This window comes from Plectropomus leopardus, chromosome 11 (genome assembly GCF_026936395.1).
Source record: "Plectropomus leopardus strain MGB_pleo_1.0 chromosome 11, ASM2693639v1, whole genome shotgun sequence".
NCBI classification, from domain to species: Eukaryota; Metazoa; Chordata; class Actinopteri; order Perciformes; family Serranidae; genus Plectropomus; species Plectropomus leopardus.
This window is the reverse complement of record NC_142186.1, coordinates 297,486-320,232: the sequence shown is the minus strand read 5'-3', so window position 1 is coordinate 320,232 and position 22,747 is coordinate 297,486. Positions and strand designations below refer to the sequence as shown.

Genomic DNA, 22,747 nt, shown 5'->3' with positions numbered 1-22,747 from the left:
AACATCAGGAAATCACGGCTCATCCAGGCTTTTACATTCTTAAGACATGTTTGAAGTCTAGATAGCTGATCAGTTTCATCTGGTTTCATTGATAGATATAGGTGCGTATCGTCAGCATAACAATGGAAATTTATAGAGTGTTTTCTAATTGGAAAATTGCCTAGAGGAAGCATATATAAAGTAAAAAGGATTGGTCCATGCACAGAACCCTGTGGCACTCTGAAGCAGACCTTAGTATGTGCGGAGGATTGATCACTGATGTGAACAAATTGGTAATGATCTGATGAGTATGACTTAAACCAGGCTAGTGCCATTCCTTTAAGGCAATTAAGTGTTCCAGTCTGTGCAGTAAAATTTGGTGTCAAATGCGGCACTGAGATCTAATAGGATTTAAACAGAGCGCAGACCTGTATCAGAAGCAATAAATAGGTCGTTATTAATTTTTGCTAGTGCCGTCTCTGATGAACTCTGAAGCCTGACTGAAAGTCCTCGAATAAACTATTATCTTGGAGAAAGACAGGACAGAGTTGATGAGCATCCACTTTCTCAAGGATTTTAGAAATAAAGGGGAGATTTGATATCCTCTATAGTTAGCTAAAATCTCAGGATCGAGAGTGGGCTTCCTTAGAAGAGGTTTAATGACGGCTACTTTAAAGGACTGTGGTACATAGCCTGTTAATAAAGACGCATTTATTATATCTAATAAAGAGTTGTCTAATAGGGGCAAAACTTCCTTAAGTAGCTTAGTTGGGATGGGGTCTAGCAGGCATGTTGATGGCTTTAGATGCAGAAATCAAAGTGTAGAGTCGGTGAAGGTAAATGGGGGAGAAACAGTCCAAATAAATTTCAGGCCTTGCTGCCATATCCAGGCTACCTGTGTCCGGGGTCAGGTCAATTAAGGGCAAGAGGGGATGGATTTTATCTTGAATAGTTATAATTTTATCATTCAAGAAAGTCAAAAATTCATCACTGCTTAGGAGTGAAGGAATAAAAGGCTCTATGGAGCTGTGACTCTGAGTCAGCCTGGATACAGTGTTGCAAAGAAACTTGGGATTGTTTTTGTTTTCCTCGATTAATGATGAGTAATAGCTTGCCCTGGCATGGCGGCGGGCCTACTTATACACTTTAAGACTACCCAGCCAGACTAAACGGGACTCCTCCAGGTTGGCTGACTGCCAGTGTCTTTCAAATATTCACAATGTTTGTTTCAATTTGCGGATCTGGAGGTTAAACCATGGAGCTAATTTTCTTTTGTTTCATTATTTTCTTCTTGAAGCGTGCAACAGTGTCGAAAGCTGATCGCAGTGAGCCAGTAGCATTATCAACGAGACAGTCAGTTTGAGAATGACTTAAGTTAGTAAGAGTATTCTCAGTCACTGTAAGACACAGTAATGATGTCAATGCAGAAGGAATCAGTTTCTTAAATTTAGCCACTGCTGAATCAGATAGACATCTAGAATAGTAACTCTTACTGAGAGGCTTGTAGTCGAGTAATAAAAAATTGAAAGTTATTAAATAATGGTCTGACAGAGCAGGAATCTCAGGAACGACTAATAAATCTTCAATATCGATGCCATTTGCAAGGACAAGATCGAGGGTGGGGTGTGATTGTAGCGGTGAGTGGGTTTATGTATACACTGACTGAAGCCAATTGAATCCAAAAGCGTGGAGAAAGCAGAACTAAAGCTATCACTATTAACATCCATGTGAATGTTAAAATCCCCTATGATAATTACTTTGTCTGATTTAAGCACTAAACTTGATATAAGCTCAGAGAATTCAGATAGAAATTCACAGTATGGGGCAGTATGGGGCCTGTACACTATAACAAATAGAATTGGCTCTAGAGTTTTCCAGGATGGGTGAGACAGACTAGGAAAAAGGCTTTCAAATGAACTATAGTTTAGCTTAGCCTTAGTGTGAATTGCTAAGCTTGAATCAAAAATTGCAGCAACTCCCCCTCCTCAGCCAGTGTCCCTCAGAACGTGACTATTTATATGACCAGGAGGAGTGGATTCATTCAGACTAGCGTACTCATAGGACAAAGCCAGGTCTCAGTGAGGCATAATAAATCAATATAGTTATCCAATATTAAATCAGTGACTAAAAGAGCCTTGGTCGATTGGTTGGGATCTAACGTTCAATAGTCCACATTTAATTCTCCTGTTATGATGCTGTTTGACAGGAGATGTATTAATTTTTATGAGATTTTCTTGTACAACTCCCCTTTTGTTTATTTTAGCTTTAAACAAATGAAGTCATCGTGGGACAGACACCGTTTTTATAACATTTACATTATGGGTGTGTGACTGTGCTAGAAGCTCAGATCTCCTGTTTCTGCCAATCTGTTGTGATCTCTTGTGGTTTTAAAGTTCACATGCCATATCCTGTGCTACTTAATGACTGTCCACACTAAAATTCCCAATCACCTTTGGCAAATCTCACCTGTTCACTGCTGGCTCCCACAAGGTCAGTCCATCCAGTGGAACAGCTTGATCCAGGAAGTTAGGGGTTAACCATGTCTCTGTGAAGATGTGTCCAGAACAGTCTCTGATCTCCTGTTGCTAAATGAGCCTTCATTTCATTTCATCTCATCCACTCCACTCTCCTGCAACCTGTCATTAGCCAGAAGAAGGCTTGGTAGAGGGGAAGCTCTCGGTCCAAGTTGGGTCAGCCTCACCCTGATACTGGCTCTCCTCCCTCTAGATGTCTGGTGCTCTTCATTTCATTTCTCCCCTCTGGTCTGACTTTGGTGTGATAAGTGTTTCATGTTGATAAGTGCTTCTCTATCATAGAAAAGTTGTCCAGAAGGGGTCATGTTGTCAAAAAAATAGAAAAATATAGCAAAAAAGTAACAAGGATTTGAGGAGCTACTGGCTGCTGCATCTACATGTGCTGCCATTGTCATATCAAAGGGCTTGTCTGTTTTTTTCCAAAGCCTGGTGATATTCAGCTACCTTTGCACTTGTATGCTTCTCACATTGCTGTAGTCAATGGCCTCCTCCTTGCTGATATTTTTCAGTCTTTTGTGGATATTTGCTTGCTTCTGATGAACCTTAAAGTAGTGCCCATGTTGAACTCTTCTGTAGGACTGAAATTCCTGAAAACAACATTTTTTTCAAATCTCTGCTTGCAGTTGAGTTGGGGACATTACTTTTGAACTCTCCTCTTATTTGTATTTTTCTGACCTGAGTGTTGGAGCAACATTTGCAGAAAAAAATGCTATATTTAGTTACTGCTAATGGAAAGCAAACATTTCCTACTTCTGCAACTTCACATTAAAAGCATTTAACTGGTAAAACATGAATTAACTTTTATTGTGAAGCAGTCACAGGAAATGCAATGTGTTTGTTGGTAAGTTTAGCACTACTGCCACTACACAGCCACTTTCAGCATTTTTAGACAATGGATCACTTTGGATTTTTTCAGGGAGTAATGGAAGCCTCAGCAGCAGCCACAATGAGCTGTTCACACCTCCAACTTTCACTGTGCACTGCTGTCTGCAGACGTATGCTGTGTGTGTGCAGCATCAGATTAGGATTGCTCACAGAATGATGGAAAATCCCAATTATTGCCTGACTTCCATATTAAGAAATATTTTATTTTGCTGTCCAGAACTTGACCTTAAACCACATTTGCTTACCAAAAGGAACTGCAAGTGTTGCCAAATCAGCCAGGACTGAAATCTTTGAGCTTGCTTTATATATTATTATACTTATGTGTATATTATATGTTATTAAATTTTCTAGTCTTCTGACCGAGCTACAGCCGCCCATTTCTACATATAGTAATTCTCCTATGCTACTTGAGTCTACTGTGTATGTTGTCTGGGACATGGACATCCAACCTGGTAAAGACCCAAGAGGGGTCTTAGATGTTGAAAAGCTCTCACACAAGCTTGTGATAAAAAAAAAATGACAAAGATCCCACCAGGTCAAGTGACATATCAAGTTACTATTGTACCAGCTGTTACATATCAACCAGCAGTGGTTCAACACAGAGCTTTAAGTAAATTTATGTGGTGAAAAACTATTTGAATATAGACATCCATCTATGTGTGTAACATTTCAAATGATCCCCTAACCATGTCATTACTATGTACCTGCTGGTGTGCATGAGGATCCAGCGCCACTTGGAGCACCTGTCCATGTGCAGGTACCCTGGTCTTACTGAGCACTTCACCCCCTGCCAGGAGCTCCATCTTCTGAAGGTCATCGTCGCTGAGCCAGGGAAGAGGGTGAAGATCTCGACTAATCCTGATCCTCCTGCGGTCACTGTCTGGGAAGTTCTGGTCTCCAAAGCTCTGACACCAGCCGCCATCATCTTTCTTTACAGCTGCCTCTTGTTTGGACAAAGCCTTTCTATGGTGCAACGCTGCAGGATTCTTCTTCACTTCAGAGGGATGATGCTGTTTTTTTATATCCCTGGTGGGCTTTTTCACAGCCTGCTGCTCCTTACCAATGTTGTCAGATTTCCCAGAGTGCTTTGTGGCTTGTCTGTGTTTTTCCAAAGCCTGGTGATATTCAGCGACCTTTGCACTTGAATGCCTGCCATGTATTTGTGTGTCTGCATTCCTGTTTGTGTGTCTGTCCTCCCATCTGCCTGCCTGTCTGTCTGCGGCCAGTCTGCCATTTCTTCGGGCATCTGCTGGAGTGGTGATATGTGGATATGTGGATTTGCTCTTTTGTAGATAAACATAGGTCTGTGCAGTGTGCTTTACCACAGCACTGTGGTTGCTTGGCTTAATTCTAAGCTTTGGCCCTGTGCTGTTGACTGTAAACTCTGGGAGAAGAAGATGGTGATGACTGGCTGAAAGCTGGTTGGCAATTGGCATGTTTTTTCTTTGGGAAGCAATCTTTTTGTTTTTGTGTTTATGTCTTTTTAAGTCTGTGAAACTTTTCTCTTTGATGCTGTTTTTGTTGCCAGCAGCGTCCCCCAAAGGGTGAGGCAGCACTGCGTGTTTAGACGTCTCCTTAGGAGTGTTGTATTTCCAGGCCCCATTGTGGATGTGAGCAGGCTCTGTGACCCTGGGCCTGGCTCTGAGCTGCCCAGTAGAGCTTAGGGCTTGGGACGACCACCAGTCAATGTCAGTGTGCGGCAAAGGGAGGGGGAGAGTCATGGTCATCACAGAAATCATGAGGAAGAGGAGGAAGAGGGGAGAGAGGAGGAGCAGCCATTTTTGACCACAGCAGAGTTTTGACCACACCCGCCAGGCCTGGAAGGGAAAGACAAAAATAAAAAGAAAGACAGAAACACAGGTTAGAAGCAGACTGAAAGAACCATGATTATAATAGACGGCACCATAGGAAGGAAGCATTTGCACTAGATTGCACTCGAACAGATTTTTAGGGCCCGAGCACCGAATGGTGTGAGGACCCTCTTGAAACTGAAGGCATTATTATTAGGGCCCGAGCACCGAATGGTGCGAGGACTGTCTTGAAACTAAAGGAATTATTATTATTATTATTATTATTATTATTATTAGGGCCCGAGCACTGAACAGTGTGAGGACCCTATTGTAATTGGTCTGTTTATTAGGGCCCGAGGACCAAGGGTGCAAGGACCCTATTGTAATTGCTCCGCTTTTTATTAGGGCCTGAGCACCGAACGATGTGAGGACTCTCTTGAAACTGAAGGAATTATCATTATTATTATTATTATTATTATTAGGGCCTGAACACCAAACAGTGCAAGGACCCTCTTGAAACTGAAGGAATTATTAGGACCCTAGCACCGAACAGTGCAAGTACCCTCTTGAAACTGAAGGAATTATTATTAGGGCCTGAACACCAAACGGTGCAAGGACCCTCTTGAACTGAAGGAATTATTAAGGCCCGAGCACCGAACAGTGCGAGGACACTCTTGGAACTGAAGGAATAATAATAATAATGATAATAATAATAATAATAATAATAGTATATTATTATTATTATTATTATTATTATTATTCTCTCAAATGAATTGCCTTTTTTGGCTTTAACATATTCAAAAAGTCATGAAACTTTGCAGACTTATCAGGTTTGGTGAAAAATTTGATATTTTAATGGTCTTGTGTGTGGGTGGGAGGAAATGTATGAGTTGCACCCCCTAGTCATTTTCAACGAAGCAGCCCCTGCAGCACGTTTTACCTAGAGCTGTGAAACTTTGGAGGCCTGTGCAACATCCCAGTCTCTACAAAAAAGTATTTTGCGGCCATACCGTAAAACCAACAGGAAGTCAGCCATTTTGATTTGAAGTTGTAATTTTGATGTATTTTTGGCCATTTTTAAGGGGTCGTAATCTTGAGAACTTGTCCTAGAGCTTTCATCTGATTGACTTCAAATGTTATGGCTATCTTCATAAGACCTTTGACAGCAAAAGTTTTCATCACACCGTGTAATCTGTATGAGGCATCTAATTTGCATGTTCTGCCATGAACCAGGAAGTAAACAGGAAGTGGCATGTAACTCTGATGTAAATGGTCCAATATACCCAAACTTCACATGTTTGATAGGAGTCCCGCCCTGAACACATCTGTATGACAATTTTAAGCGATAATGAGAGCACCACCTATTGGCACAAGAAAGGCAAAGTTTTCAAGTAAGATGTCCAACTCGTAGCAGGTTGACTCGATGTTTGCACTGATGTGCCAAAATGGCTCTATAGCGCCCCCCTACAGATTTCAACGAAGCAGCCCCTGCAATACATTTCACCTAGAGCTACAAAACTTGGGAGGCATGTGTAACAGCCCGAGAGCTACAAAAAAGCCTCTTGGACCCATACCCTAAACCCAACTGGAAGTCAGCCATTCTGAATTAAATGTGCAATTTTGGTGTATTTTTGACCATTTTCAGGGGTCACAATTTTCCAAGTTTCTCTGACAGATTTCATCCAATTGACTTCAAAATCTAATCATCTTCACAGAAGGCCCTGGAAATCAAAAGTTATTACATTTGTGAGTTTTCGCCACACCGTGTGGCTGTTACTGAGCCAAACATGTCCATATCTCGCCATTAACCAGGAAGTAGTTTATAACTTAGGGACATGGTCCAATCTGCACCAAACTTCATATGTTTGATGACAGTCTTGCCCTGAACACATCTACGTGACAACTGTTACCATTATTTATAGCGCCCCCTACTGGCAACATGAAATGTCATGGAAATAACTTGCTTTCTTCTTTGATGGACTGCTCCTACAGATTTTATCTGATTGACTTCAAAACTGGTGAAAAAAACTTGAAGATCTTAATGATGCCTCCCTCTGAAGTATAGGTTTACCATGAATGCTGTTGCCATGCGGACCAGGTGGTTGCCGCCAAAGAGGAAGTTGTTGTAATTTCACTTTGCATCGACCGATTGGCCCCAAATTTCAAAGTTGTGATCAGGCTTCAGCCCTGAACACATCAGCATGTCATTGAACTATCATACTCACTGCGCCACCTACTTCCATCAGGAAATACGCCTCGTACCACAACTGTCCTTTGATTTTCATGAAATTTACATGTTTTGGTCTATAGATGATGTAGACCAAGATGACATAGAATCTGTGTGACCAAAGGAAGTAATTCACCATGTGGAATATCTCACTCAATGGAATAGCCAGACACCTGACCGTTATTATCGATCAGATTATGGACTGATGGAAGTGAGGATGAGGTATTTGTTATGTACAGCAGGATGTCATCTGCATAAAGACTAATTTTATGATGGTGTGACTTTGATTGAATGTCTGAAATATTATCACATTGTCTAATGGAAGTAGCCAGTAGTGGAGATAATGTGCATCCTTGTCAAGTACCTCTTGTAATTGAAACATTTTTGATATTATTCCATTGGTTATGACAGATGCAGTGGGCAGATTGTATAGTGTTTTAATCCAGTTGATAAAGTATGGCTGGAAAACAAAGTGGTTAAGGGGGGTGAAGAGAAAGGACCAGTCCACCCTGTCAAATGCCTTCTCTGCATCAAGGGTTGCCATGATAAATGGTGGTCTTTTTGGAGAAGAAAAGGTTTTTGCAAAAATTAATGAAATTGAATAGTTTTTGTGTGTTTTCTGAGGAATGCCTCCCTTAAATGAAACCAGTTTGATCCATGTGTATTCGTGATGAGATTACTCACTGAAGTCTAATTACTAAAGCCTTGCTAATGATTTTCGTGCCTGTTAATTAGTGATATGGGGCGATAGTTGGAGCATTGAGTGGGATCCTTATTTGGTTTTGGAATCAATGTGATATAAGCAGTGTTAATATTATGAGGCATGGTGGAACTTTGGTTAATTTCAGATATTACTTTGAAAAACAACAGTGAAAGAAGGGGCCAGAAGTGTTTATAGAATTCTGCTGGATAGCCGTCTGGTCCTGGGAATTTAGTTTTAGGCATGAGATTGAGTGCTCTAGCGATTTTGAGAAGAAATCACCCAATTCTGATAGGATGTGAGTTAGTTTAGATAGGGAGATATTCCTCAGAAAAGTTTCAGCTTCCTCTGAAGAGTTTTTTTGGTCAGGAGTATAAAGGTTTGTCTAGAAAGATCTAAAGGAGTCCCTGACTATGGACGGATTTTGGGTCATATTACAAGATAGGTCCATAATTGCGGAAATTAGTGTTTTTTTGTTTGTTGTTTTAGTTGATTTGCTATAAATGTACCTGTTTTATCACCAAATTCAAAGTATTGCTGTCAAAGTTTAAAGAAAGTATATTGGGTTTTTTTTGTTCAGTATGTTGTTTAGTTCATGACTGGTTCTCTTTAGTTCCTTTATTGTTCAGTCAGAAGGCGCCTGACAGGCCAGATGATCCAGTCTCTTTACCTCTCTCTGTAGATTTTCTTCTTTTGCAATTTCTTCTTTTTTTTGTACAAACAGCATGACATTATTTTAGCTCTCATGACAGCCATTGCATATTCCCATAGTGTACATGCTGATTTTCCCAGAGTTGTTGGTTTCAATGAAGGATGCCTATTGCCGTTTAAAGTAATTATGAAATTTTTTTGTCTTTGAGTAGTGAGTTGCTGAAGCGCCATCTGGGGATGATGATGATGATGATGATGATGATGATGATGAAAACCGCTCTATATGTGGATCTAAAACTATATTGAAGTCCTAAGATGTGTGAATCAGGAAAGTCAGACAGTGCTGTGAATATAAAGTGAAAGAAGGTGGGAGAGTCTGTGCTGGGACCATAGATATTTGAGAACATACAAGAATGGGGAAGATAAACCCTTGGTATACTCAAGAGTTGGTGTGTGTGTGTGTTAACAATCAATTGTTAACGAAAGCGTTGCTTGAACCTTTTTTTTTTTTTTTGCATTATATATAACAGAAATATTTGTGACTGTGAGCGTGAAAGGTTGTGTGTCTATATGTGTCGGCCCTGCGATAGTCTGGCGACCTGTCCAGGGTGTACCCTGCCTTCCGCCTGCTGACAGCTGGGGTTGGCTCCAGCGCCCCCGTGACCCTTACGAGGACAAGCGGTTACGGAAAATGAATGAATGAATGAATGGACCCTTGCAGGACATTATTTTGTACGCATACACACACACACACACACACACATGGCGAGTGTGCTACTTACTAATAAATATACAATGGACACCCAAAAATGTAATATTCTCACACCTAATTTCCTTTTTTTCCTATTAAACAGAGAAATACAAATATAGAACTTCTGGGTTCAACTTTCTCTCAGCCACAGAAAACTGATGGGACTTAATTGCCTTGCTAACTCATCATAAAATTCATTTAATTCACACTTAACTCGACAGAAATAAAATAAAATTAACCCTAACTGTCTTGGTAACTCTTGCTTGTAATCTAGTTAGTAAGTCCACTGTTCCAACAATCACCAGGGGCCTCATTTATAAATGTTATGTACGCACAAAAGATGGCATACGTGACTTTGTAAGTAAACTTTGGGATTTATGAAAAACAAACCTGACGGGAAAATGTGCGCTCCTCCAAGGATGAAACGCGAGAGACAGCATTAAATTGATAGCATTGTGTAAAATAAATCAAAGAATTACCTTTCACATATCATATATGAAGAGTGTATTTGCAAAAACGGATAAAAATGAATAAACAAACAGCTGTATGATTGATACTCCCTGGAGTGCACACATGAAAAACATGATTTAGGATCCTAAATATAAGCCGAGATATCTGTTAATGAAAAAGTACCCCTCAAATACCTCTTGTAATTATCAAACAATATTTGCACGTTATGAAATTTATTCTCATAAATAACAAGGTGAACAGTAGGACAAATGACGTTTACACTGCTGCCGTTTTTGATGCCTCTGTCGGGCAGATACGAGTGCATTGTTAAAAATATTAAGTAAATATTAAGTAAATGTAAGTATGTGGACGACACCACCATCACTGGCCGAATTACAAACAACGATGAGAGCTCATACCGGGAGGACATCAACAATCTTGAAGAGTGGTGCACAGAGAACAACCTCCTGCTCAACATCAGTAAAACCAAGGAGCTGATTGTTGATTTTAGAAAGAAGGAGGCAAAGACATACCCCCCTGTCTACATCAGTGGAGCTGAGGTGGAGCAGGTGAGGAGTTTGAAGTTCCTTGGAATTATTATCACTGAGAACCTATCCTGGTCATCACATGTCACCACCCAGGTTAAAAAAGTGTAGAAAAGGCTCTTCTTCCTATGGAAACTTAGGAAGGCTAAATTCCAGAATAAGATCTTGGTTAACTTCTACAGAGCCCAGGACAGGAAGGCTCTACAGCGGGTGATTAAAACTGCCTAGAACATCAGTGGTTCCCATCTACAGAGCATCAGTGACCTCAGTGAAGTGAGGTGTCTGCACAGAGCCCAAAGGATACTGAAAGACAGCAGCTACCCCAGCCAGTGTCTTTTCACCCTGCTGCCATCTGAAAAAAGATACAGGAGTATTTGCTGCCGAACCAACAGACTGCAGAGCAGCTTCTGTCCCCAGGCTGTGGGACTCCTCAACTCCTCCTTCAACGCCAAAAACGCCAGAATTTAGATCAACTTTGATTTGCATTTCTTCTTAAACCACTTTTAAGAAAATTGACAATAAATTTATCTTGTACCTTGTAAGTAAGTACTGGGTACCCATGTCACTTTAGGGGAAAAATGTAATAAGTTATCCTCTACGTAAGTACTTGGTACCTCAGGGTACTCTAGGGGAAGGATGTCTGAAGTTAAATAGCCTGTATTTATGGAGGCATTGAAAAACATACAGTACCTTTGGGATTTCTAAATACCCTGGTGTCAGTGGTGGACAGTAACAAAGTGCATTTACTTAGGTACTATATTTAAGGTACAGTTTTTGAGTATTTGCACTTTACTTGAATAATATTTTAAAAAAAAACAACGATTTGACTCCATTACATTTGAAAAACAAATATTGTACTTTCAACTCCACTTAATTTCTAAGGCTGTCATTGCTTGTTACATTTGCTTGAATGTCTTTAAGACACATTTCAGCATGTCATCTGACACTCCATCCCCACACTTACTGTAAAATGGTGCGGTCCATCTGACAGTGTGGGCCAGAGGCGCACACAGCACACGTGCTGCTGATTTGAAGATGTGAGGTGAACTGCAGCCTGACTAACCTGAGCTAAGTCAAAATGCCTCACCAAAAACCAGGGGCCTGAAAAGAAAAGCTGAAGGTGAAGTGTTAGGCAAACTAATGTTAGCAAATGAAAGGTAAAAGCGATTAGTAGATTTAAGTTTAAAAAAAAAAACAAAATTGAATTTGTCCTTGATCCTGCTACATCTTTGGAGTTGAGGGATGAGTTGATTAAAATCAGCAGCTGCTATGAAAATCCTATCTGGTTCTTTGGGCATGTTGCTGTTGGTGGCATCATTCAATTGCTGCAGTGAAAAGAATTTGCATCTGAGTCTTGAGGGATTTTTGGCTGTGAACAAGGTCCGCCCATCCAGTGCAACAGCTTGATCCCAAATGTTTGTCATGGTTCCTGCATTCTCCTCCTTCCCTTCACTGCCAGTATTTTTCCATTCACCTCACTCTGACCTGCTCTACCTGCCAGCCACACCCACTGCTGCAGCCTGCTCTCTCCCACAGCTGCAGCTCATCATCAATCAGTCCAGTATTTAAGACACTCCAACACGTTCACTCACTGCCAGATTGTTCCTCTGCTATGCATGACTCTCCAGCGTTCTATTGCCAGACCTCCTGTTGCCGACCCAGCCTGTTCCCGACCAGCTCTCTGTGCCTGCCACCCCGTGTACCTACCTGCCTTCTGTCCCCGACCACGTGCTTCGCTTCGGCGTTCAGGAAACCTGACGGCTCCACTGGCAAAGACCTCCCCGCTCGACCACGACGATCCTCCTGCCTGCTCCTCGACGGTACCGTTGCATTCTCGGACTGTTCTCTCGGCTACGGATCCTCTGCCTGTCCCCGACCGCGGCCCAGCGCTATTCCCGACAACGTTTCCACACGTGTTGTCGGCTCATCGAGCTACGGGGTTTCCTGCTCTCCAGCCACGGTTGGTTCCAGCTTCGTGTCTTCACTTCATTGGATTCCCAGAGACATTGTTTGGGTTATTCACCCGAAGAACGAACTGACTATCTGTGAGCTGAGCTTCTATTGTGTTGGTTTTAATAAAGGTTATTACCAACTGTTTCTAAGTGTTGGCGTACTGCATCTGGGTTCATACACACCCCGTTTCAGTACAATCTGGCCAAACATGGACCCAGCAGACTCCAACACTCTTCAGTCTCGGCTAGCCCATGTTGAGGGAATGCTCCAGCAACACGAGGCTCAGCTCTCCTCCAACGCGGCTGAGGCTCGTCATTCTGCCTCGGCGTTGGAGCGAGCTTTAACCCTGCTGGCGAACCAGGTTCAACAGATGGCCACCACGTTGACCCAACACGCCATTCCTGGTTATAGTCCTGTTCAGCCGGCTCCCAACCCGGCGCCACCTCCCAGTTCCGCTCCCGAACCCCGGGTTGGGACACCCGAACGCTACGCTGGAGATCCAGAGGGCTGCAATCCGTTTTTGACGAACTGCTCCATTCTGTTTGCCCTGCAGCCGCACACGTTTGCCACTGAGGGAGCCAAGGTGGCATTCGCCATTAATCATCTCACTGGCCGAGCACGACTATGGGGAACAGCGGAATGGGAGAGAGGTACACCAGCCTGTGTCTCGTTTCAAGCCTTCGCCGATGAGCTACGGAAGGTGTTTGGTCCCGTGCCTTTGGGTCCGGACGCCTCCGGGGGACTGCTGAATCAGCGACAGGGAAGTCGGACAGTCGCTGATTTCGCCATAGACTTTAGAACACAGGCTCGTCAGAGTGACTGGAATTCGGCAGCCCAGTGTGACGCCTTTCTTAACGGGCTGGCACCCTACATAAAGGACGAATTGGTTTCGTTCGACCTTCCCCATTAGCTTGACGGTCTCATTGAACTGACCACGAGACTGGACAGGCGGATTCAGGGGAGGAGGAAGGAGCAGCGCCTGGAGGGAGGTTCCCACCGGTATCCTGGTCACCAGCGGGTCCCACCACCTCCTGCAGTGCTTCCAGCGGACCCGAGTCTGGGGGGATGGAGCCTATGCAGGTGGGCCGCACCAGATTATCTGCTGAGGCGCATGAGAGACGGCGTCGGGGAAGGCTCTGCCTCTACTGTGGGCAGGCTGGACATTTCGTCTCCAGTTGCTCAGTAAAAGGACAGGCTCAGCAGGAGAGAGGGGCAGAGCCGTTCCCAGAACTCTGCCCCCACTCTCCGTCCCTTGTTCCATGTGCAGCTCCTGTTGGGTGAAAAGTCTCACACCCTCGCCACGTTTATTGACTCTGGTGCCGACGTGAATCTGATCGACGAGGAACTGGCTCGTCAGCTGGGATTAACCCTGGTCTCCCTGCCACGTCCCGTTCCGGCAAACGCTCCGGATGGTCACCTCCTGGGAACCGTGACTCATCAGACTACTCCCGTCTCCATGCTCCTGTCCAGTCAACACCATGAGACCATTCAATTCCATGTCCTGAGGTCCCCAGAACTGCCTTTGATCCTCGGATACCCCTGGCTCCGTCGTCACAATCCCCACATAGACTGGTCCACCGGCTCGATTGTGGCATGGAGTTCTTCATGTCAGCAGACCTGTCTTCAGTGGCGAGAGTCTTCTAAGGGGATCACCCGCTCCTGCACCACCCCAGATCTCTCAGGGGTGCCCACAGAGTACCACGACTATGGAGAGGTGTTTAACAAGGCCAGGGCCACCTCTCTACCGCCCCACCGCTCTTATGACTGCGCCATAGATCTTCTTCCCGGAGCGGCTCCTCCTAAGGGTCGGCTCTACTCTCTCTCCGCACCAGAGAGAGAGGCCATGGACACCTACATCAGAGACTCTCTGGCTAGCGGGATCATCCGGCCGTCCTCGTCTCCTGCCGGAGCCGGGTTCTTCTTTGTGGGGAAGAAGGACGGTTCTCTACGGCCCTGCATAGACTATAGGGGGTTGAATGACATCACGGTGAGGAATCGTTACCCCCTCTCTCTCATAGCTACGGCGTTTGAGCTTTTACAAGGGGCGACCATCTTCACCAAGCTCGACCTTCGAAACGCTTACCACCTGGTCCGCATCCGTGAGGGGGACGAGTGGAAGACGGCCTTCAATACCCCCACAGGACACTATGAGTATTTGGTGATGCCGTTCGGGCTCACCAATGCTCCAGCCGTTTTTCAATCCCTGATCAACGACGTTCTCAGAGACCACCTCAATAAGTTCGTTTTCGTGTATCTGGACGATATCCTGATTTTTTCCTGGTCCAGACAAGAACACGTTCACCATGTACAGACTGTGTTACAGCTGCTCCTCAAGAACTCCCTGTTTGTTAAGACGGAGAAATGTGACTTTCATGCTTCCTCTGTTTCCTTCCTGGGTTACATCATCGGCCACAATCGGATGGAGATGGATCCCGCCAAAGTCTCCGCCGTGACCTCATGGCCTGTCCCTGACTCCCGCAAACAGCTGCAACGGTTCCTCGGGTTTGCAAACTTCTACAGACGGTTTATTCGTGGTTACAGCACGGTGGCAGCCCCCCTCACAGCCCTCACCTCGTCCAAGGTTCGGTTCCGCTGGTCTACTGAAGCTGACAACGCCTTCCAACACCTCAAGGGGCGCTTCAGTTCTGCACCCATTCTCCTCATCCCCGATCCAGAAGGACAGTTCGTGGTGGAGGTCGACGCCTCGGACGTGGGAGTGGGAGCTGTTCTCTCCCAACGCTCGGCCGAAGATGGCAAGCTGCATCCCTGCGCCTTCTTCTCCCGACGATTGTCGCCAGCGGAACGTAACTACGACATCGGCAACCGCGAGCTTCTGGCGGTTAAGTTGGCGTTGGAGGAGTGGCGACACTGGCTAGAGGGGACCAGCGTCCCTTTCCTTGTGTGGACTGACCACAAGAATCTAGAGTACATCCGGACTGCTAAGAGACTCAATTCCCGCCAGGCCCGTTGGGCCCTTTTCTTCGCTCGCTTTTCTTTCACCCTCTCGTACCGGCCGGGGTCCCGGAACGTCAAACCCGACGCCCTTTCCCGCCAGTTCCTGGAGGAAGAGGGGGAATCTCCCCCTTCTGACAATATTCTTCCTGCCTCTCGACTCCTGGCATCTCTCACATGGGAGATCGAGGAACGCATCCTGTCGGCGTTGGAACCTTGGCAGGTCCCAGTGCCTGTCCTCAGAACCGCCTGTTTGTTCCCAAGAGGTTCAGGTCTGAGGTGTTGCAGTGGGCCCACTCTTCTCGTCTCACCTGCCATCCTGGTATCACTCGTACCAGGGAGGTCCTGCAACGACGGTTCTGGTGGCCCACCCTGGTTAATGACACTAAAGACTTTGTGAACTCCTGTCCGGTCTGCAACCAATGTAAGACCCCTCGCCGAGCTCCTGCTGGTCATCTGCACCCTCTTCCTGTTCCTCATCGCCCCTGGTCCCACATCGCTCTGGACTTTGTCACCGGTCTGCCACTGTCGGGAGGCAACACCACGATCCTGACAGTGGTAGATCGGTTCAGCAAAATGGCACATTTTGTGCCTTTACCCAAGCTCCCTTCAGCCAAAGAGACAGCGGGATTGCTACTGCAGCATGTCATCAGACTGCACGGCATCCCTTCTGATGTGGTCTCCGATCGGGGGCCCCAGTTTACCTCAGCGTTCTGGAGGGAGTTCTGCCGTCTTCTGGGGGCATCCACCAGCCTGTCCTCTGGGTATCACCCCCAATCCAATGGACAGACTGAAAGGATGAATCAGGAGATGGAGACGGCGCTCCGCTGCATGGCTTCGACTAATCCTGCCTCCTGGTCATCGCAGCTCTTGTGGGTGGAGTTCGCCCACAACACCCTTCAGAGTTCTGCCACTGGGCTCTCCCCCTTCCAGTGTGCGTATGGGTACCAGCCTCCTCTGTTTCCCGCCCAAGAGAGGGAGACGGCCTACCCCTCGGTGGAGGACTTCATCCGTCGCTGCCGCCAGACCTGGACCCGGGCCAGAGCCACGCTGTTACGGGCCGCGGGTCGCTACACCTCGGCGGCTAATCGGCGCCGTTCCCAGGCCCCTCCCTACCGGGTGGGTCAACAGGTTTGGCTGGCTACCAGGGATCTTCCGCTGAGGGTGGACTCCCGAAAGCTGGCTCCCAAGTTCATCGGTCCGTTCCCCGTTGAGAAGGTCATCAACCCCGTGGCGGTCCGTCTGAAGCTGCCTCGTGCCATGAGAATCCACCCCACGTTCCATGTCTCCAAGATCAAGCCGGTCCGGGAGAGCCCCCTGCAGCCTGCCTCTCAGCCGCCTCCCTCCCCTCGGATCATCGAAGGGAGCTCCGGCTTACACGGGTCCGTCGGCTCCTTGGTCCAGGCGCCATGGCAGAGGTCTCAGTAATTGTCGATTGGGAGGGTAATGCAGTCCGGAGGAACGGTCCTGGGTCCCGGCTCGGCAGGTCCTGGACCACCAACTCATCGAGGATTTCCATCGGCTCCATCCGGACCAACCGTCCCGTGCAGTTCCCGGTCCTGGGTCCTCCGTTCCTGCCTGTCCTCCTTCTCCTGTCCCTGGACCTTCTGGGTTGGGGTCCTCCTCCAGGGGGCCGGAGCCACCGCCGGGGGGTGGTCCTCCTTCTGATGACGACGCCGACGACGACGTTGATTCAGCCGGGTCCGAGGAGTTCTGACCCTCCTTCGGGCCCCTCCGCCCCACCCGGCTTCTGTGACTTTGGGTTTGGGACGTCATGGGCCGTCCCTTGGGGGGGGGTTCTGTCATGGTTCCTGCATTCTCCTCCTTCCCTTCACTGCCACTATTTTTCCATTCACCTCACTCTGACCTGCTCAACCTGCCAGCCACACCCACTGCTGCAGCCTGCTCTCTCCCACAGCTGCAGCTCATCATCAATCAGTCCAGTATTTAAGACACTCCAACACGTTCACTCACTGCCAGATTGTTCCTCTGCTATGCATGACTCTCCAGCGTTCTATTGCCAGACCTCCTGTTGCCGACCCAGCCTGTTCCCGACCAGCTCTCTGTGCCTGCCACCCCGTGTACCTACCTGCCTTCTGTCCCCGACCACGTGCTTCGCTTCGGCGTTCAGGAAACCTGACGGCTCCACTGGCAAAGACCTCCCCGCTCGACCACGATGATCCTCCTGCCTGCTCCTCGACGGTACCGTTGCATTCTCGGACTGTTCTCTCGGCTACGGATCCTCTGCCTGTCCCCGACATGACCCAGCGCTATTCCCGACAACGTTTCCACACGTGTTGTCGGCTCATCGAGCTACGGGGTTTCCTGCTCTCCAGCCACGGTTGGTTCCAGCTTCGTGTCTTCACTTCATTGGATTCCCAGAGACATTGTTTGGGTTATTCACCCGAAGAACGAACTGACTATCTGTGAGCTGAGCTTTTATTGTGTTGGTTTTAATAAAGGTTATTACCAACTGTTTCTAAGTGTTGGCGTACTGCATCTGGGTTCATACACACCCCGTTTCAATGTTAAAGCTATCAGACATTTCTTTGATGTAATAGTCTGATTTAGCCTGATGTATTGGGGAGATACATCTGTTACTCAAGTACCTAAATGTATCAAAACAGGGTGATTTTCTTGCTATTGCCCAGGCAAGATTTTGATAATAGATAATATCTACAAGATGGTGAGTGAACCATGAATTGTTGCATCCTTAGACCTTGTATTTTATGAGAGTGACGTGCTTATTTTTAACATCTCAGAATAATGATTTAAAATAAGACAAGGCCACCTCAGGCTCTGGAATAAGAAATATCTTTATCACATAAGTAAAGACCTTGTGAAAATGCCTGCTCACAGAAAGACCTCAAATTTCTTGGGGTTAGAATACACTGTTGTAACTTTGGAAGCTTTGTGTCTCTCACCGCAGCAATTATGCAGTGATCACCAACCAAATTGCAAATACAGTGGTGGCTTTATATTAATATGGAGCGTTTGTTAAAAATAGATCAAGGAGCTATGACTTTTCAGGATGTTTAGGTAGAATAGGGTGCTCGGATTCCTGTGGGCTTAACCAAGGGCTGCGCAGAGATCACTTGGCTCCAGACAAGTGGAAAGCTAATGTGTTCATGATTCACACTGAAGTGGGTAGGCAGAAGGAAAAATAATCTGAGCTGTGGCACACTATGGTGTTCTGTGATATCACAATAATGATGTGCCATCTTTGCATGTTTATTACACAAAACGGAAATGAGAGAGAAAAGCCGGAATTTGGTGGCAATGAGGAAGCAGAGCAAAAACATCCTGTTGTTGCTGCAAAATGTGAATATGTATGCAACAGAAAAGAAAGCTAGTGTCAGCTGCCTCTGCTTCCAGTAGCCTTCAGCAGAACTGGACTCATCCAGCTCAAAGCCATATTTCACACAATACCATGTCAGTGTTCCAAGATGGCTCACTGTATCACTGACGGCTCTATAAATGTGATTTTGCCACACCAGCCAACCCTGGACACACTTTTGGGGTAGAAGTTTGTTGATCTCAATGTGTCAGACATGATTTACTGCTGTTCACACAATGAATAATTGTACATACTGTAATCTGCATATATACGCTCTCCAGCACATCATTTGCACACATGCAGCAGTCAAACAGACAAAAAAGTGTGAGATGCACTTATAAGAAAAGTTATGTTACCAGTGACAGATTGTTTACTAAAATATCTGCATTTCATCTAGGCTACATGCTAACCTCCACTACTGCTGCATCTGAAGTACATTTACACCTCCACAATAATCTCACTTACAGCTTATTGAACTGAAAGCTTGAACTTTGATTATTGTGGAGGTGTGTTTCATACCAGCTACAGCTGCAAAATCTCTTTGGTATTGGTTTGTTTCTAGCATCCATTTAAGAACTTTAAAACATGATAACCATTTCAAATGAGCAGCTTTACTCATTTCTTTGGGACAATCATTATTTTGCCATTATTGCTCTATGGTAACTGCACAGTAGGCTTCTGTGCAGTCTATTGTTAGATATTATGTACCAATAAATGCAATAACTAAGTCTGAATCACACAAAAAAAATTATACATGTATAGACTATGTACTAATAATATAAACAGGTTTTATGAGTTTGTCCATTCTGGACTACTGTAGAACCATGGGGAACACCCACGTCAAAAAAATTTCACTAATTGGTTCTATCCAAAGTGGCTGATCCTAGCCTTTCACTGTAGATGATATTTCCACATGATAACCTTTCCCATGGCAGATATCAACCTTCAATGACACCACCCGTTGATGCACAGAATGAAAAAGTCTTGTTCCTTTATTTAAACATGTCATGAAAAAATTATATTAAAAATTATAAATTATACCACTTATTAAAACATTATCATCATCATCATCATCATCATCATCATTATCATCATCACAAACATCACATCACATCACATCACACTAATATCCATTCTTGAGTATCCTGTTTATTCAAAATAATTATAATTATTATCAACTAGTTTCATGACATCAACCTCCTCCTCCTTCTCCTTCCACTGATTGTTGCAGTTTGTAGCTTGCACTTTTCTGTGCACCTTAGTTTGTTGGTAAGGTTTAGCATTCTGAACATTTGCAGTACATTTGGTCTCTGCATCCAGTCTAATATCAGCATACCCGTGAGAAAAAGTGGAGGAGATTTCTCATCCATTTCAGTAAGAAGCCCGAATATCTTGAAATGATTTATACATATTAATACTATTTTATTATGCTCATATGTTCCCAGTGATTTGAGGGACTCTTAGATTGTTCTGTTTCCTTTGACAATTTTGAGCACTGACTCAATTAACAATTAACTGCACAGCAAGCCATATTTTTTGTCTGATGTTTGCACAGTCTGTGGCTCCCACCAGCCGGCTCCAACACCTCAAACACCGCAGAAAGGTAAATGGACTATACTGTATAAGGTGCCACTCAGTAATCATTCAGACACACTCACACTCCATTGACACAGCATCAGGAGCAATTTGGGGTTCAGTATCTTTCCCAAGGACACTTTGACATGTTGCCCGGAGGAGCTGGGGATCGAACTGCTGACCTTCCGATTAAAGGACGACCCACTCTACCTCTTAGCCACAGCTGCCCCAGGTTGAGAAGCCTGAGGTGAAGTCCGGCTGTCAGTCTGTCACTCAAAGTGGCCATGCCCCTGATTATGCAGAACGTTAAGCCTTAATAACATTCAAACAAGTGAGTTTTGAACAAATTCACCCTCCGTACAGCTGTCATGAATGATGAAATAAGCCATAGAGACCAAAACTGGTTTTTGTACCAAAACATGTTTATTGGGCAAGGTGGGCATTTTAACATGTGTGTACGGGGATTTACTCTGTTTTGGAGCCAGCTGCAAGTCCATAAACTTAAGTTTTTTTGCATTTCTACATCAGCTTCAGCTCTTAGCTATGGAGGCTGGGGCTTGGTCAGTACCATACTGAGTGATAAATAGATAAAATTCAATCCAACAGAACAATACCTGACTCAGACAAGATCGCAGTCTTACTTGCTTTGTTGACCTTTGGTCATTGAGTCCTGAAAGGGCACTGCCTTGTGCAAAGCTTGGTCCCCAGGGCCAAGGGTCATGTGGACATTGGAAAAGTCAGCAGTGATAGAAGACGCATTGAGCATGTATCCCTATAAAGGCCCTTACACATGCCACATCTTTAACCAGCTGGACATAATGAGGTCCTGGCTGGGTGTTATTCTGCTCACTGTGTGCCAGCTTTCAAGAACATAGAGGCAGGTTGACGTTTATAGTAAAAGGTAAAGACATCTAATGGCTGTGATTGGCTGTTCCTTTTCACATGACATGCAGTGTACACTATTGCCTTCTAAAAGTTGAACTCTGCAGCTGTGGCGCCTTAAAAAAGGTGTTTTGGAATGCTTGCTCAGTGCAATGTTGTCACTGTTGCATTTGAATGCACCTTCCGCACGTCTACACTAAATACAATTGATCTGAGGGAGCACAAAATGCAGAATGTGTTCGGGCCCTAATAATGCTTCCTTTCATTCCAACAAATTGAAATCATGCCCAGATAACATGAGCAACTGAAACCTGAACAAGACAGTGTAAGCTCTATTGGCCTGCTCTCTGTCTTCACCTACAGTAAAGCCATAGGTGGAAGGCTGACCCAGATACTGCTGCCCCCCCACTCTGCCCCTCTCTGCTCTTTCCATCTCCCTTTCCTTTTTCTCCTTTCAGTTGAGCGCACATTGAAGGAATGTTTCAGACCCTTGAGATGTCTTCCTCATCTTAGAGCAGTTAACAACATTCCCAGATCCCTCCAAATGTGAAAGGATCCCATTATTCCTCCTCTGGACTGGAATGCCCTGAACCAGGCTGCCTGCCCTGGCAACTTAAGTACTGAGAGAGCCTGTCGTTCATCCACTGCTACATAAACAGTAGAGTCCCGATGCATGACATGGACAGTGTGTCAGACTCAAAAACATATTTTTTTCACAGATGTATACACCGAAACGCCAATGTGATAATAAATAGTGTCGCAGTTCTGATTGCGGACGTTTACTATGGTGTTTTGTTGGGGGTTCACAAGAATACTAATTAGTCCACAGTCTATCCAAGGTGCGACATGCTGTCATTGCTGCATTTACTGAGTAATTCATCATTTACATAATGAATTACACTACATAGATGGGATTAATGCTGCCTCTACTCACCGCTAAATGGCCTTGTATCACATCACTGAACTTCATAGCAAATATGCAAGACTGCCTGCCTCCATCTCACTCAAATGGCATGAGTGAGGCATTAACAGTCATCTTGCCTATACTTTTTTTTGGACATTACATTTGCAATTCAATTGATCAATTAGTCAATAGGGAGAAACTTAAGTTAAGTCAATAGACAGAAACCCTCCAGATATATTTGAAAAAAGTGACTTGTATTTTGTTCAACATGGTTTTCCCTGTAAAAAGTAAAATAAAAACAAATAAAATCTTAAATGTTTCGCTTTCTGCATCCTCCAGTACTGACACTGGCACAGCAGTTAGAATGAAGTGTGGAGTAAAGTCTGGCCTCCAGAAACATAGGAGAGGTGGACACCAGTTTAATTAGCATCCTTCTAGCCATCATACAGGCATTGGAAAAAACTTGGTAACCTCTGCGCTGCATCAGCTTCCAACAGAATATCAGGAACTATAATATCCACTGATTTCACTGAATCAAGGATTAACCTGGAAAGCACCATTCAACCAAGTGACTCTTCTCCTATTTTCCTGATCAGACAGAGCAGAGGACTCTAAGAGGACAAGAGTGTTTT

At 45.0% G+C, this 22,747-nt stretch overlaps 1 protein-coding gene across 3 annotated transcripts in view; it reads right to left on the bottom strand.

Moving 5' to 3' along the window:
• gask1a (golgi associated kinase 1A) overlaps window positions 1-22,747 on the bottom strand; it is a 91,912-nt gene that overhangs the window by 37,770 nt on the left and 31,395 nt on the right. For all 3 annotated transcript variants that reach the window (XM_042489140.2, XM_088084922.1, XM_088084921.1), the window contains exon 2: window positions 4,103-5,215. In XM_042489140.2, coding sequence (XP_042345074.2) covers window positions 4,103-5,215 — 1,113 coding nt within the window. The remainder of the gene's footprint in view (window positions 1-4,102; window positions 5,216-22,747) is intronic.